Source organism: Manis pentadactyla, chromosome 3 (genome assembly GCF_030020395.1).
Source record: "Manis pentadactyla isolate mManPen7 chromosome 3, mManPen7.hap1, whole genome shotgun sequence".
Taxonomy (NCBI): Eukaryota; Metazoa; Chordata; class Mammalia; order Pholidota; family Manidae; genus Manis; species Manis pentadactyla.
This window is the reverse complement of record NC_080021.1, coordinates 168,466,226-168,479,656: the sequence shown is the minus strand read 5'-3', so window position 1 is coordinate 168,479,656 and position 13,431 is coordinate 168,466,226. Positions and strand designations below refer to the sequence as shown.

General features: G+C 40.2%; 2 protein-coding genes across 6 annotated transcripts in view; both read left to right on the top strand.

The window, feature by feature from the left end:
- TTC39B (tetratricopeptide repeat domain 39B) overlaps nucleotides 1-4,493 on the top strand; it is a 265,348-nt gene extending 260,855 nt beyond the window's left edge. For all 3 annotated transcript variants that reach the window (XM_057498701.1, XM_057498700.1, XM_057498702.1), the window contains one exon: nucleotides 4,307-4,493. In XM_057498701.1, coding sequence (XP_057354684.1) covers nucleotides 4,307-4,493 — 187 coding nt within the window. The remainder of the gene's footprint in view (nucleotides 1-4,306) is intronic.
- An 80-nt stretch (nucleotides 4,494-4,573) lies between these two features.
- FREM1 (FRAS1 related extracellular matrix 1) overlaps nucleotides 4,574-13,431 on the top strand; it is a 118,624-nt gene continuing 109,766 nt past the window's right edge. For all 3 annotated transcript variants that reach the window (XM_036926669.2, XM_057498697.1, XM_057498698.1), the window contains exons 1-4: nucleotides 4,574-4,807; nucleotides 9,391-9,485; nucleotides 11,583-11,884; nucleotides 13,191-13,387. In XM_036926669.2, the coding sequence (XP_036782564.2) occupies nucleotides 4,574-4,807; nucleotides 9,391-9,485; nucleotides 11,583-11,884; nucleotides 13,191-13,387 (828 nt within the window). The remainder of the gene's footprint in view (nucleotides 4,808-9,390; nucleotides 9,486-11,582; nucleotides 11,885-13,190; nucleotides 13,388-13,431) is intronic.

Sequence of the window (13,431 nt, the reverse complement as noted above, 5' to 3'; positions counted from 1 at the left end):
GAAAAATACAAGAGCCATATTAGAATGTAAATAAAACATAAATATGACGTACTCTTTTTGATCTTTGCTCAGTCTAATTTTGTAAACTCCAGGCCCAGTTGATTAAAGGATGAGTGTTGTTTGATTTTGAATTTGGAAATTGTTCCTTCTGTGCTCTTCTTATTCATCCAGTTGGTTGCTTCAGGTTGTTTCAAAATATTCCTGTCCTAAGACTATCGGAAGAAAAGGAGAAAACTATAAAATTAGAATGTAAGTAAAATATACTCTGAACCAATTCTGTTGCCTTCATCTGCCATTCTATTTCTCTTGAGACAAGTTTTACTCTCTTAGTCCTTTGGTATATTTTGTAATAATAATGTTATGATTGTAGGTGAGCTTTTTAGTTAACAAAATGCCTCCACATGGATTATTCCATTTGGTTCTCCAGGGAAACTGGAAGAGGCAGGATAGATGGCCCCATTTTTGAAGGAGTAAACTGATGTTCATAAGAACTGAGATTAGAAGCTGGGTCTTCAGAATTCAGGTCTACTTTGTGTATGCCATGGTTTCTCTCTCAGGGAACTGTAGAAGTAGGTTTCCTTCTCTTTCTGTCTCGTTTCTTCCTGGTAGATGAACACTAGGATCTTGGTCTTTGTCCGAATCTCCTAATTAAGGACTTACTATGATAATAGAGAATGAGTTATTGCCCCATATGCTGTTAGGTAAAATGTTACAATATTTAGCTGAATAGTAGCTAAATTAATAGAAAAACTTGAAGAATAGGATGATTTTTAAAGGTGTAAAAGTCAGTCACTAGTAACAAAATAAACCCAAACTAACAGTGGATTAAACAGAAAATTTGCGTACACTGCCATGTACAATTCTGGAAGTATGGGTTAGTATGGTTATTCCCCTTTGCAAATGCTCCAGAGACCAAGCCACCTTTTAGTTCATAGCCCTGCCAGCCTACAACGTGGCCCTGTTTGCTATGTGCAACGTACCATCCTTGATATGGGCAACAGGGTGGAGGCAATCATAGAAACAAATCTATGAATAAAAAAGATAAAAATTCTCACCTTCATGAGGGAGATGACAATGAATAATAAAAACAAACAAATGTATTATGTTAGGTGGCTTTAAGTGCTAAGGTTAAAAACCAAGCAGAAAAGGATGCTAGAGTTGAGGGTATTGTGATTTTAATGGGGCAGTTAGGCATGGCCACACTGTGAATGTGACATTTGGTGGAAAACATGGGAGGTGGGAGATGGAAAGGACGTCTGAGGGGAGAATGTTTGTGGCAGAGGAAACAGCAGGTGGGAAGGTTTGGGATGGGAGTAAGAAGGGGAAGGCTGATCTTGATTTGTCTGAGGAAAGCAAACTGCAAGTTCTGCTGGAGCAGAGTGAGGAAAGCGAAAACAAACAGAGGTCGTGACGAGAGAGGGAAGGGGGAACGAGATGACGCTGGGTTTTGTGGGCCATCGCAGGTTTTATCTAAGCTAAGAAGCGCTTGGAGGTCTGGGGCACAGACGTGACATGATATAAATAACATTTAATAGGAAACTTCACTGCCATGCTAAGAAATGCCTAAGAGGGAGGCAAGAGGAGAAGCAGGGTATACTCCAGGGGAAAATATGTTCCCAGCCCAGGCCAAATAACCTTTGAAGCCAAAATCAGTTGAAGGGAGAAATAAAGTGGGAAAAACCCGTTTATTGCTTACAAGCTGTCATCTACTTCTGCCCGTCCATGTCTCTTGCGCCCCAGCTACAGGAGTCCACCAAACCTCTCTGGTCCAGGTATGCCCTTTCTCCCTACCCGTCTTGTAATCACCTACTGATATGGAGATGGACTACTTCCCTCCTCCTCTTGGGAACACCTACTGATATGGAGATGCACTAAGGCCAGGCAAGAGATTCTGTAAATACTGCAGTTTTACCCACACAGGGGGACCAAATAGGATGCTACTATGGTCACTCAGCAGAGAGTGGGTGGAGGCTGGGCCCAGAGCGATAGCCTGGGAAGGAGTGAGAAGTAGTCAGACCCTCCAAATGGGTTGAAGAGCATTGCATTCAACTTATTTTGCTGTGTTAACAAGTTACTAAAAACTATGCCTTAAAACAACACACATTTCTTATTTCACAGTTTTCACTGGTCAGGAGTCTGGGATCTTTTACCTTACCTGGGTTCTCTGCTTCAGGGAATCAGGCTGCAAGCAAGGTGTTAAGTAGGCTCAATTCTTATCTGTAGGATTGATTTAGGAAGTGTCTTCTCCCAGCTCATTCCAGTTGTTGGCAGAATTCATTTCCTTGCAACACAAAAACTTCTGGAAGCTTGCTTCTTCCAGAGCAGCAAGAGAGCCTCTAGCTAAAGGCTGCTAAGGGGTAGACTTACAATGATATAATGTACTCATGGGAATGTCATCCAGTCACCTCTGCCTCATGCTTTTGGTTGGACATGTCACAAGTTCTGCTGTCACTCAAGGGGAGGGAACTTCTGGATACTAGGGGGCTGGAATTACAGGGGGTCACGCTAAGGTCTGTTCACCACAATGAACAGACAGGTTTTTTTTGTTTGTTTAGATGTAGAGTGTGAGATGAAGCAGAGAACAATGACAAGTTGGAGTTGTCATTAACTGGGACAGGGAAGACTGAGGGAGGGAAGACAGAGCTCAAATTTGGCCGTGTAAAGTATGAGATGCCTATTCAACACCACAGGGAGAGCTCAAAGAGACAGCGGCATTTACTAATGGAGAGTTAAGGAGGAGGTCAGAGATGTAAATGTGGGACTCCTCAGCATGGAAGTGGTATTTAAAGCCAAAGAATGAGATCACTAAGGAGTGAGGGTGGACAAAAAAGCCTGGCCCCTAGACTCCAAACATTAAAAAGTCAGGGAATTTAGGAAGAAGCAGTAAAGAAGGGAGATAGAAGAATGTACTGGAATGTAGGGCCCCTGTAGCCTTTACATGTTGATTTAATTTCTTTAGATCTCAGAAAGTAAAGATTTTCCTTATCTCTCAGTTTTGGGAGACACCTATACACCATGCTGCCTCTCTTCTCTCTGAGTGTGCTGTCCTTTTGAGTGGTCTTAAATGCCAAATGTGAATGGAAACAAGGTTTGATTTTGCTGTGAAAGTTCAACAACCAGATTGGCATTCTTGAACAAATAAGCCAGTCTAATTCAGCCTCACTGTGGGCAACATTGTCAGTGGGAGTGTGTGAACTGTTTTGTTCTGGGACTGATACCAGGAAAACTAGGCCGCTCCGAGAGTATACACTTCCTCAGGTATCAGGTGATATATGTCACACCCTGCCTCAAAAATGAAATGTTTCAGTGACAAGCGGATGAGTCTTCCCTTAATGTATTAGATGTGGATATTAGAGTCATTTTTGTCCACACCCTAATGTCAAACATTTATTTCTGTATTCATTGATTATGTACAGAAGTTTACTGAAATCATTAAAATGCAAAGCCTTTCTATGGATGTAATAGACCACCACTGAGTCCCCCTAGCATACCATGAATTTAAGGATATATTGCAATATATTTTACTTTGGATAAAATCCTTTCTGTTCTTACAGAACACAGAAATGATCTGGAAATTCTAAGTGGCCAAACTTGAAACAAAAACCCCATTTGTGCAAATTCAGTGCATTATAATGTAATTAGTGTTATAGATGATATAAATATGCATGTATCTACACCATGCCATTAGCTGTGTATTTTGAAGCTATGTTACTTGATTCCTAGACCCTTTTACACATAAACAAAAACCTAATGTTCACTTAAAAAAATGTTTTTTCTCTGATTTCCACTCAAGCGTTTCTTAAGTGTAAGTTCATTGCCCAGCAAAGTCAGAATTATGCCCATATGACAAAATATGAAGCCTATTTCTTAGCTGGGTAACACTGATGTAGAATTACTCAGGTTCTCAGACAGTGTGCAAATAATTCTATCAGTCCTCTTACACACAGTAGGTTACAGTCCTTATGTAAAAATTAGGAAACAAATAAAGAGTTGAGCAGCTTTCCCTGAACGGAGAGGCCCAAATGCTGCCCTTGGGCAGGGAGGCAGGCTGGCTCCTGTTGGACCACACAACTGACTCCCCAGCTGGAGCATGCGGAGTCCGGAAACAGGAGTTACAGGCAGGGTAATGAAATGGCCGCATTGCCTTTCAGATGGGCCTGGAGGTCAAGTTGGTTTATTTGCTTTTAATTTAGCTGAAGTTGTAGGCTGGTTGAAAGATTCCTTTGTCGGTAGGGATCTTTTGAATGGCCACACAAACCTTTTGGTCTCTCTCTCACTTTCCTCCAACCCCTTCTCCCATTTGCAGGATTAGGCAAGCACTTGGGAGTCCCATTAATCTTGACGGCGTTGTCAGGGGTGATCAGCGAGTTTTATTAAAAGCCCTGGGATTGCCTGAAAGGCCTCCTTGTCTGAGTCTGAAACGAAAGGGGCATGTTAAGATCTTGGGGCACACTGTCGGAGCCCCTGGCGCTGCCCCTTGGACTAGGAGCTGACAAAGCCGGAGGAAGCACAGAAGCCCTCCTTTGCTGACGGGATTTAGCCGGTGAACAGAAACGAGCTGGCCCCTGACAGCATGAGCGATAGGACGTGGGGTGGGCTGAAGGCCCTGCTGCTGCTCCTCCAGCTGGGCTGCGCCAGCCCCACCCTCGTCAGCGTTAACCGTGGGCTCCGGGTGCCGAAGGGCGGCTCGGCCTTCCTACTGGGAGATGACCTGAGGTTTGCCATCCCCAAAGAGAAAGATGCTTGCAAAGTGGAAGTTGTGATGAACGAGCCCATAACCCAGAGGGTTGGGAAACTCACTCCACAGGTAGGTCATATCCCAGATTTTCTGCTCAGTAGGGGTGTGAGAGTGGAAGGGCGGGAAGGATAGACAGAGAGTGAGAGATGTAAAAGGTCTCCCTTCAAGCTACCAAAGGTGAGTATTGTAAAATGTTGAAATTTGAAAGGGTGGAGTTGCATTTAGTAGGTATAATATTGTGCTGTTTTTCTATGCAAGGGCAAACCTGTTTATTTTAAATTTATTTCTGTTGAGGTATAATCAACATATAACATTATACTAGTTCCAGGTGTACATGTAATGATTTTGTATTGGTAAAACCTGATTTTGAATGTCCTTGGCTGACTGTGGATTACAATCCTTAAACCAATAGGATTTACTTCTAATTATGTTAACAGCTGGGAAGGAAGGCAGGTTCAAACTAAATATGGATAGATATATTTTTTATTAATAATGCACCAAATTGACGAGTCTTTCCAATTTATCCTCTTTTATGGAAGGGAACTCTTGTAAATCTTACCATTTTGTAAGGTGCCTGACCTTACAGAGCAGCTAATCACCCAGGCAAAGGCATAATGTATGAAACTTATCACATGTCTCAGGTATATCACCAGCCTATGAGAAACTGAAAGACAGGGAGATTGGGGACAAAACAGAGACAGCCTTCCAAGGACTGGAGTGGGCGACCTCTGGTGTGGTGCCATGTGGTCAGTCTTCCTGGATTATTTCTGCCCCAAATTGTCTCATCCATTGCTAGTCAGAGTGCCTGTGTCTTGATTTGATCAGGATCTCAAGACATTTGTAGGACAGACTTGTGACTGCAGATAGCAAAAGTAAAACATGAGGACATTTTCATCTATTAACAACCACCTGAACATTTCCTTGAGTAAGAGACATGAAACAGAGATGTGAAAATTCTTCACTTTAAATAGTCACTGTTCTTCAGAAATATATGCATGAATTTTTTTCCTTTAATCAAAACCTTGGCATCTTTTTCCTTTGAGGTTATCCTATGCTCAATCCTTTTGTAGGGTGAAGAGTTACCTTCTAATCAGTTTTTAAAAAGCCTGTGTTATATATTGTATTTGCTTAAAATAGGAGTTTATCCCTACATACAATAGAAAATTGCTTCTGGTTTTATTACTTGTTTCTACTGTGGTTTAACTTTCTTCCCAATGCAAACAATTTTGGGAGTATTCAACACTGGATGCCATTCCTTCTTCTGGAAAAATATACCATCATCATCTGCTGAACTGTGAGCATGAATTTTTTCTTCTCCATTTGGCTAAAGAAGCATATTCCATGAGGTTATTAAAAAAGAGGTGCTGGATGTTATAGAGGTGGACTTAAGAGAGTTAATAGATGCCAGCTCAAAATGACCTCTCCAGACATTCCATTCACCCCACTTGAAGTTACAGTGGAGCACATCCAAATTTATGCAGGGTTCACACGTTGGGAATATTCCTGATGTGATAGTAAACAAATGTCTCCCTCTAGTTTCTCATGAGCTGTTTCTTTTCTCTGTTAAAGAGATTCAGATGGGCATCTAAAAAATACACAAAAATGATCCCAGGTCCTAAGGGCAACATCTGCTCACTTTCTTCCAACATAACTTACACTCCAAAGGTGTGTTTGGTTGGAATCTATCAGGGGAAAAGGAGAGACCTGGAATAGCTCATATCTGGAGCCCAGATGAGCTAAATGTGAATGAGTAAATGGCATGAATAAGTCAGCAGCAGTAGGCAATGAAGATTCCGCTACAGAGACGGGTCAAAATCAAATCTTTGGGTTTTGGGGAACATAAAGATAGTGATGTCCAGGGCTGTATGGCTATATGTGGGTACCTTATTAAGATTGATGAACTGATAATTCGGTATCTGGTCTAATCAACATAATTTAAAAAATTGTTCAGCATTCATTTAGAAATGAGGCTGAATATATTGTGTGGAGAGAAGAAAAACTGCTCCTGGTAGCACAGTGGGGCAACATACTGTCCGGCTGTATTTAGCTCAGGCCCCAAGCATGGAAAACAAAAGCCCTGTTATGCACAAGAGTCTCCTTCCTGAGAAAGCAAGTTGGGGAGGATGTGCTGTTACTTAAGCCAGCCTCTGAAGGGTATCCCCTGCCCATCCCAACTAGCCTGTGATTTCCAAACATATAGCGTACCGTCTCTGAGAGTAATGAAATTGTCTCCATTGCATATTTTCAGTGACATTTTCATGGTCCTCACCATTTGGCTGGCTCGGAGACACTGGAGAGCAATAAGAGATCTAAGTGACTAAAACTCGGTAAAACTCTCATTTGGTCACCAGATCAAGGGTTGTAATGGATCTCCAAGTCCTCTCCATCTCAAATTTTGTCTGATTTTAAGGCAAAAATCCAGTTACTAGAAAGACAACATGCAGCAGAAACAATATACCCATCCGGTTTAGGAAAATCTGGACTGCTGGGTAAGGGAGTAGGGCTCCAGATAGTCTCAGCTGGTCCCCCAGTGTGCTGAGGCTCATTGAGAAGAAGTGTTCAGTGTATATATTCCCAGAAGTAAATCTGACATTTCAAAATCTGACATCATCTAAAGTAAGTATGTGGTTTATATCTTTTAAAATTAATTCTATGGCAAAGGAGTCCATTGAAATATGGAGTTTCATCACCTTTTTGTCAAATATTAGAACTATGTGTCATAAAGAAATCTATGTACTTGGGAAAGTTTGTTTTCCAAACTGCCAGGTAATCTTCCTGCTTTTTAATTATGATGATTTCGATGAAAGCGATTCCTAAGTCAAGTCTGCTTTTTCAGAATGTGTGCTTGATTTTAATCCAGGCTGATGCACACCAAGGGATATATTTCTTATGAAGTTTTTGAAGTTAAGCATAGCCAAGTGTGCACATGCACATACACACAGACAGACAAACACACATACAAACACACACACACAAAGCCTAAACATTATTCTTTAATAGTGCTTACTAGTAAGTTGAAAGCAAGGCTTATGTGAACCCATTTCTAGCAGGATGACTGTATTAACAACACCCTGCTGTGTAATGAACAGTTTTATTTGATTTGCACAGAAAATGTTTTGTTTAACATCTGTTCAATTGGTGTTGTCATTTCATTACTGAAGTTTGTCTTAGAACCAACAGGTTCATTCTCCTTTTGGATATTTGGAAAGGGATTTCATTTGGCACACACCAGTACCTTCTGTTTGGATAACCCTCTTGATATAGTCAATTAGATAAGGTCGATGGCAATGTGTTTTCCTCATATTTGAGGACAAGACTTCCTCACACACTGCACTTCTAACACCTGTCCCAAACCTAGGAATTTCCTGGGTGGAAAACCACCCCACGCTTAGAACTGAGCTTGCTCTTTTGAATAGGAAATACAGCAGTAAGAAAATATCTCTAGTTTGAACCAGTTTGCTGTCATTAAAGTGAGTAACGAGTGAAGAATGTGTGACAATTTAATTATAAATTGTAATTGAAAAGCAGTTGAAGTGGAAAAAAACCAAAGCTAGACAGTAATTAGAAAAGGATTTAGCTCTCCTTTGTTTTAGTTAGTAAATTTATGGACAATTATGGTTGTCGCCTTTTATAAAAGGAAAACATATTACGAAACATCAAACAGATGTTTCTTTTTAACAAAGCAGATTGTCTTTTTATTGCCGTGACTATTTGTCAATGATATGAGGAAGGTCTTTCTTTTATCTTCTTCCTTATTGTCAATTAAAAAGAGGAACCCATGATGTCTGTGGGAAAAGAAGATCATTTGTATCAGAGATAAAGTCTTCTCAGAGAGGATTATGTTGTCTGTAAACGTTTGAGACTGTAACACGGTACAAGTTACGTGTCATGAATTTAACAGTGATGCTGTGTGAATACCTTAAGGCTATTTCTTAGAACTCTACCAAGTCAGAGTGGGCACAATGAGGGTCAAGGTGTGGCCAAAAGAGAAAATCCTTTTAATATAACCACAAGCAATTTCCTTAATAGTTCTGAATGAGGTGATACAGTTAATTATAATTTTATTTGAATAGAGGAAATCACTTCTAGATTGCTGTTTGTCTCATCAACCATTTTTGCTATTACATAACTAATAAAAGCAGTCTTTTGCAGGTATATGAGGAACAATTATGGTTGATATTTGGCTCTGATCAACCACAATAGTGTCTATAGTCAGTGGCTTCATTTTTGAATATAAAAACACAATATGGAAAACAAAATAAAGGAGAAGAAAAAATATATATAAAACTAATAGAGTGTGTTCATGCATAACACACAAGTGGACCTCGCTAACTCAATTGCTGTGAAGCCCTGAAGGATGTGAACATATAACATTTTGATAAATGGAACCATATTTTAAATATGCTAGAGACTGTAAGCTTGATCTGCTTGGATTTTCATAATTTAAATATTGAAAACAAGACACAGCTATGTAAGCAGAATTGTGATTGGGCATTGGACAGGGTGGAGATGGTGGTGGTTAAAACATGCATGCACATACACACGACACTAACAGACCGTGATTTCTCTAGGTGGTACTCTACTGCTGGAAAAATAAAATATCTTGTACCAATTTTCTCACAGATATTTATCCATTTCTCCATGTGTACTAGGTCTTTGACTGCCATTTCCTTCCCAATGAAGTAAAGTATATTCACAATGGTTGCCCAATTCTTGATGAAGACACAGTGAAGCTTAGACTTTACAGGTAAGCAGCACAAATAACCATTCCATGCACTTCTTAGGGCCTTTTCTGTAGACAGGTTTCATGAGAAAGTTACTAGATCCCAAACAAGAAAGTAATCAGTTGAAAATAGAGACCTAAGTGGGTGAGGCAAGAATTGTAGCTGACTTTCAATTATCTTTATTTGTACCATCTTCTTTGAGGCTTTTCTGGGGCAAATTTTTAGCTCTATCCTGTTTTCCATTAGAGTTCCTATGCAGGTATCTCTGGTGATCCAATCCCCCACTTATGATGGGAAGTGGAAGTCACAAACTACAAATTCTTAATGAGAATTAAGAGGGAAATATATTCCAAAACAGAATGAAATTCTTCTCTTTGATTATCATCTTCTTAGTTATAAGAAGTACAGTAGCTTCTATTTTTAAACATATTAAATAATGAAAGTGTTTTAAAAATCAGTTATGAATGGCCATATGACCTAGCAGTTCTACTCTTAGATATACACTAAAAGAAATAAAATACCTGTACACAAATGTTCATTATTTAAAATTAGCAAAAAAAAAACAAAAAAGGAAATAACCCATGAATGCATAAATGTGGTATATCCATACAATGGAATATTGTTTAGCCATCAAAAGGCATGACTCACTTATAAATGCTATGACTTGGAAGATCCTTGAAACCATTATGCTAAGTGAAAGAAGCCAGATACAGAAAGTCACATATTGTATGATTTCATTTATATGCAATGTTCAGGAAAGGCAAATCCATAAAGACAGAAAATAGATTAGTGGTTGCTGGGGGAAGGGCCAATGGGGAGTGACTGCTAATGCATATGAATTTCTTTTTGGGGTGATAAATATGTTCTGGAATTAGGCAGTTGTGATGGTTGCACAACTTTGTGAATATACTAAAAACCACTGAGCTGTATACCTCAGGAAGGTGAATGTTATGGTATATGAATTATATCTCAATAAAAGTTAATTTAAGAATTAAACTCTTGATTATGGTATGGCTCACTTCATAGAAGCAATTGACAATTCAGTGCAGGTAGAGTAGGCCTTTTGATAGTTTACTTGATTTTATTGCTCTTATGAATATTTAGCTAAAATACTTCACTGTGAATTTCCCTTAAGCACTATACTAATGCAAAAGAGTCTTACAGAAGACATTGGAACAATGAATCATTCTATAAACACTTTTGATCACCTGCCATAGATCAAAGCCCTATGTGAGGCATAGGAAATGCCATAGTCTGATGCAAAATGTGGGGAGATAATTGTGAAGCAGAATGTCAAGTGCTAAAAGAGAGGCATGAACAAAATGCCATGTTCAGAAAATGATATAGCATCTGAGGATTCCTTTGGAAGCTATATAATCAGCACACAGGTCTGTTTAGTCTTTATAAGACTGAAGTTAAAAAAAAACCTATCTTCAGAGAGCCTACCTGGAAGGATTGGACAGCTGATAATTCTGGCTGCTCCCACTTCTTTCTTGAGTTTCTAAGGAGTGGAGGGGGTGGAGGAGCACACGTGAAGGGCAGAGTTAGAGGAGCTGTTATTCTCCTTTAGAATAGTCAGAGGAGTTGGAGGCAGAAAATCAGAGAACTTGTTTATTCCTCTCTTCTCTCCAGTCCCTTTGGCAAGCCACCTGACCTCTCTATGCCTCAGCTTCCTTGTCTGTAAAATGGGATTAACAAAGCCTATAATGGTTTTCTAATGGTTTTTCTGAAGAGCCAAAAGGTCTTGGTGCTTCAGGAACTCCTCAACCCTTCACCCCTGAATTAAAACTCAGCCCATAAGTTACACAAGCTTGATACTCTTAAATTACATATGTGCCAGAAGTAAGACTCTGAGCTCACATCAGTCTTTAAACATCAGTATGCACGACACATTTAACAGAAGGTGTTGAAAGAAGGATCAGTGGAGAGGAGAATGGCAGAAAAAGAAGTTGATCCCAAGATAAGGAGAAGGGCAAAAAACAGAGAGACTGGGAGTAGAGGATAAAACAAAATTCAAACTCTAACTTATAGACAAATTTTGTGAAAGCTTCCAAACAAATCCACAGGTGTCAGACATACCTGAGCACTAATAAATACTGCCTTTGCTCTGTTCTCTTCAGATTTACTGAAACAGACACCCTCATGGAAACCTTTATCCTGCGGGTCTATCTCCTGGAACCAGACTGTAACATCATCCGTATGAGTGACAATGTGCTAGAAGTGTCTGAATTCTATGGTCTGTCCCAAGCCATTGATAAGAACCTGCTCAGGTTTGATTATGAGAGGACATCAAGCTTGGAATGTACAGTCAGGCTGGACCCTGTGGGAACTCAGCTGCCAGCCCACGGTCAGATGGTGCTGGTGGAGCCGTGGCCAGAGGAACCTCGTGGAGATCAGCCACACAGTTTTTTTCCTGAATCTCGTATGATGTTTTCCTACTAAAACTGACAAAAATAGCAATGCATGGTCATCTGCCACTATGACAAAAAGTTTTACTTAATCTGATTTGTAGCTGGTTAAAAAGTATAGGTTAGTGGTAAAGGGTATGAACTTTGTAATCAGAAAGATCTGGATTTGAAAACTGTTCTGCTCTTTATTTCCTGTGTTATTTTAGGCAAGTTACTTAAACTGTCTAGGCCTCTGTAAAGTGAGCAACGGCAGTAGCTTCTCCGTGGGGTCATGTAAGGATGGAGCATGTGGCAACGGCTCAAGAATTATCAGCTGTTACTATTAAAAGTAGCAATGGCAGTGGTAATAAGAGTAGTCAGTGTATTTATTAGGTAGTATTCGATTATCAACAGGCTTGAGGCAGAGCTGGTGGGCAGTAGCCATGGTTTAAATCAGAAAGAGTTGATGGATAATGTTCCTTCTGTTATTTATTTAATCAGTATATTTTGGGTACCTCCTACATGCATGACAGTGTTCTAGGCATTATGGAAAGACCAAGAAATACAAGGGATAATTATAGTTATGGTTGAATTTGGGCAGCAATTTACAGCTAAAAACGTGCTTGTGCTTAGTTACCTCATTTAGTGTTCGCAACCATCTGGTTAAAAAGCAGAATACCATTTTGTACCTCAGGGAAATGCACAAAATGCCCCTCAAAAAATAAGTGTCCTATGTGTATCTTATACCCTGTAAGAATGAAAAATGCAGTTGGGCAGAGACATGGAGACTATTAGAGAGACAGCTACAGGTTTCAGTGGGAGAGAGCAGGTTGGTTCAGGCAATCAGAGAATGTTTAAAGGAAGGTTTAGTAAAACCATTAAGTGGACCTGGAAAGGGAGACAGGACTTGAGTGTGTGGCAAGCACAACAGGGAGAGAAATTCAGTGAGTAGAACAGTCTAGTAGAGACTGTGTGAGGGAGCCAAGGAAGTGGATGCTGAGAAGGAAGACCAGAGCTAGACCATGCAGGGCTGATAATGAGTCATCGGCCTATTTGTCAGAGAAGTTCAAGCAATAGAAAATGTATTTTATTATTTCTCCTCTTAGTGTAACTTTTGGTGAGACAGGATCTCATGAGACAACTGGTCAACTGTTCTTTTCAGGAAGGGAAAGTACAGCCTTTTACAAAAATGACACCCCACTCAGTGAGTGATTAAGGGTACCTATGAGTATTCTTGGGGCATTGAGAGGGAATAAGTACCCATGGGAGGGAGGATTGGCTTTTAAATTGTACAGTCATTGTGCTCAGGTCACTATCTTAAGTCAATGCTGTGCATTCCAGAACTGCGAGCAGACCTGAAGTGTCCAGGTGGAAGCTGCACCCTGGGACTGAAGAAAATAGGAAGTGTCACAGTGAGCTGTGAGGAGTTCCTGCTGATGGGGCTTCGCTATCAACATATGGACCCCCCTTCTCCTGACCTTGATTATATCTCCATCCAGCTAGACCTCACAGATAGCAGGAGTAAAATCGTATACAAGGTAGAGTTTGGGGATGTGTGTCTAGGCCCCCAACTGATCCGCAG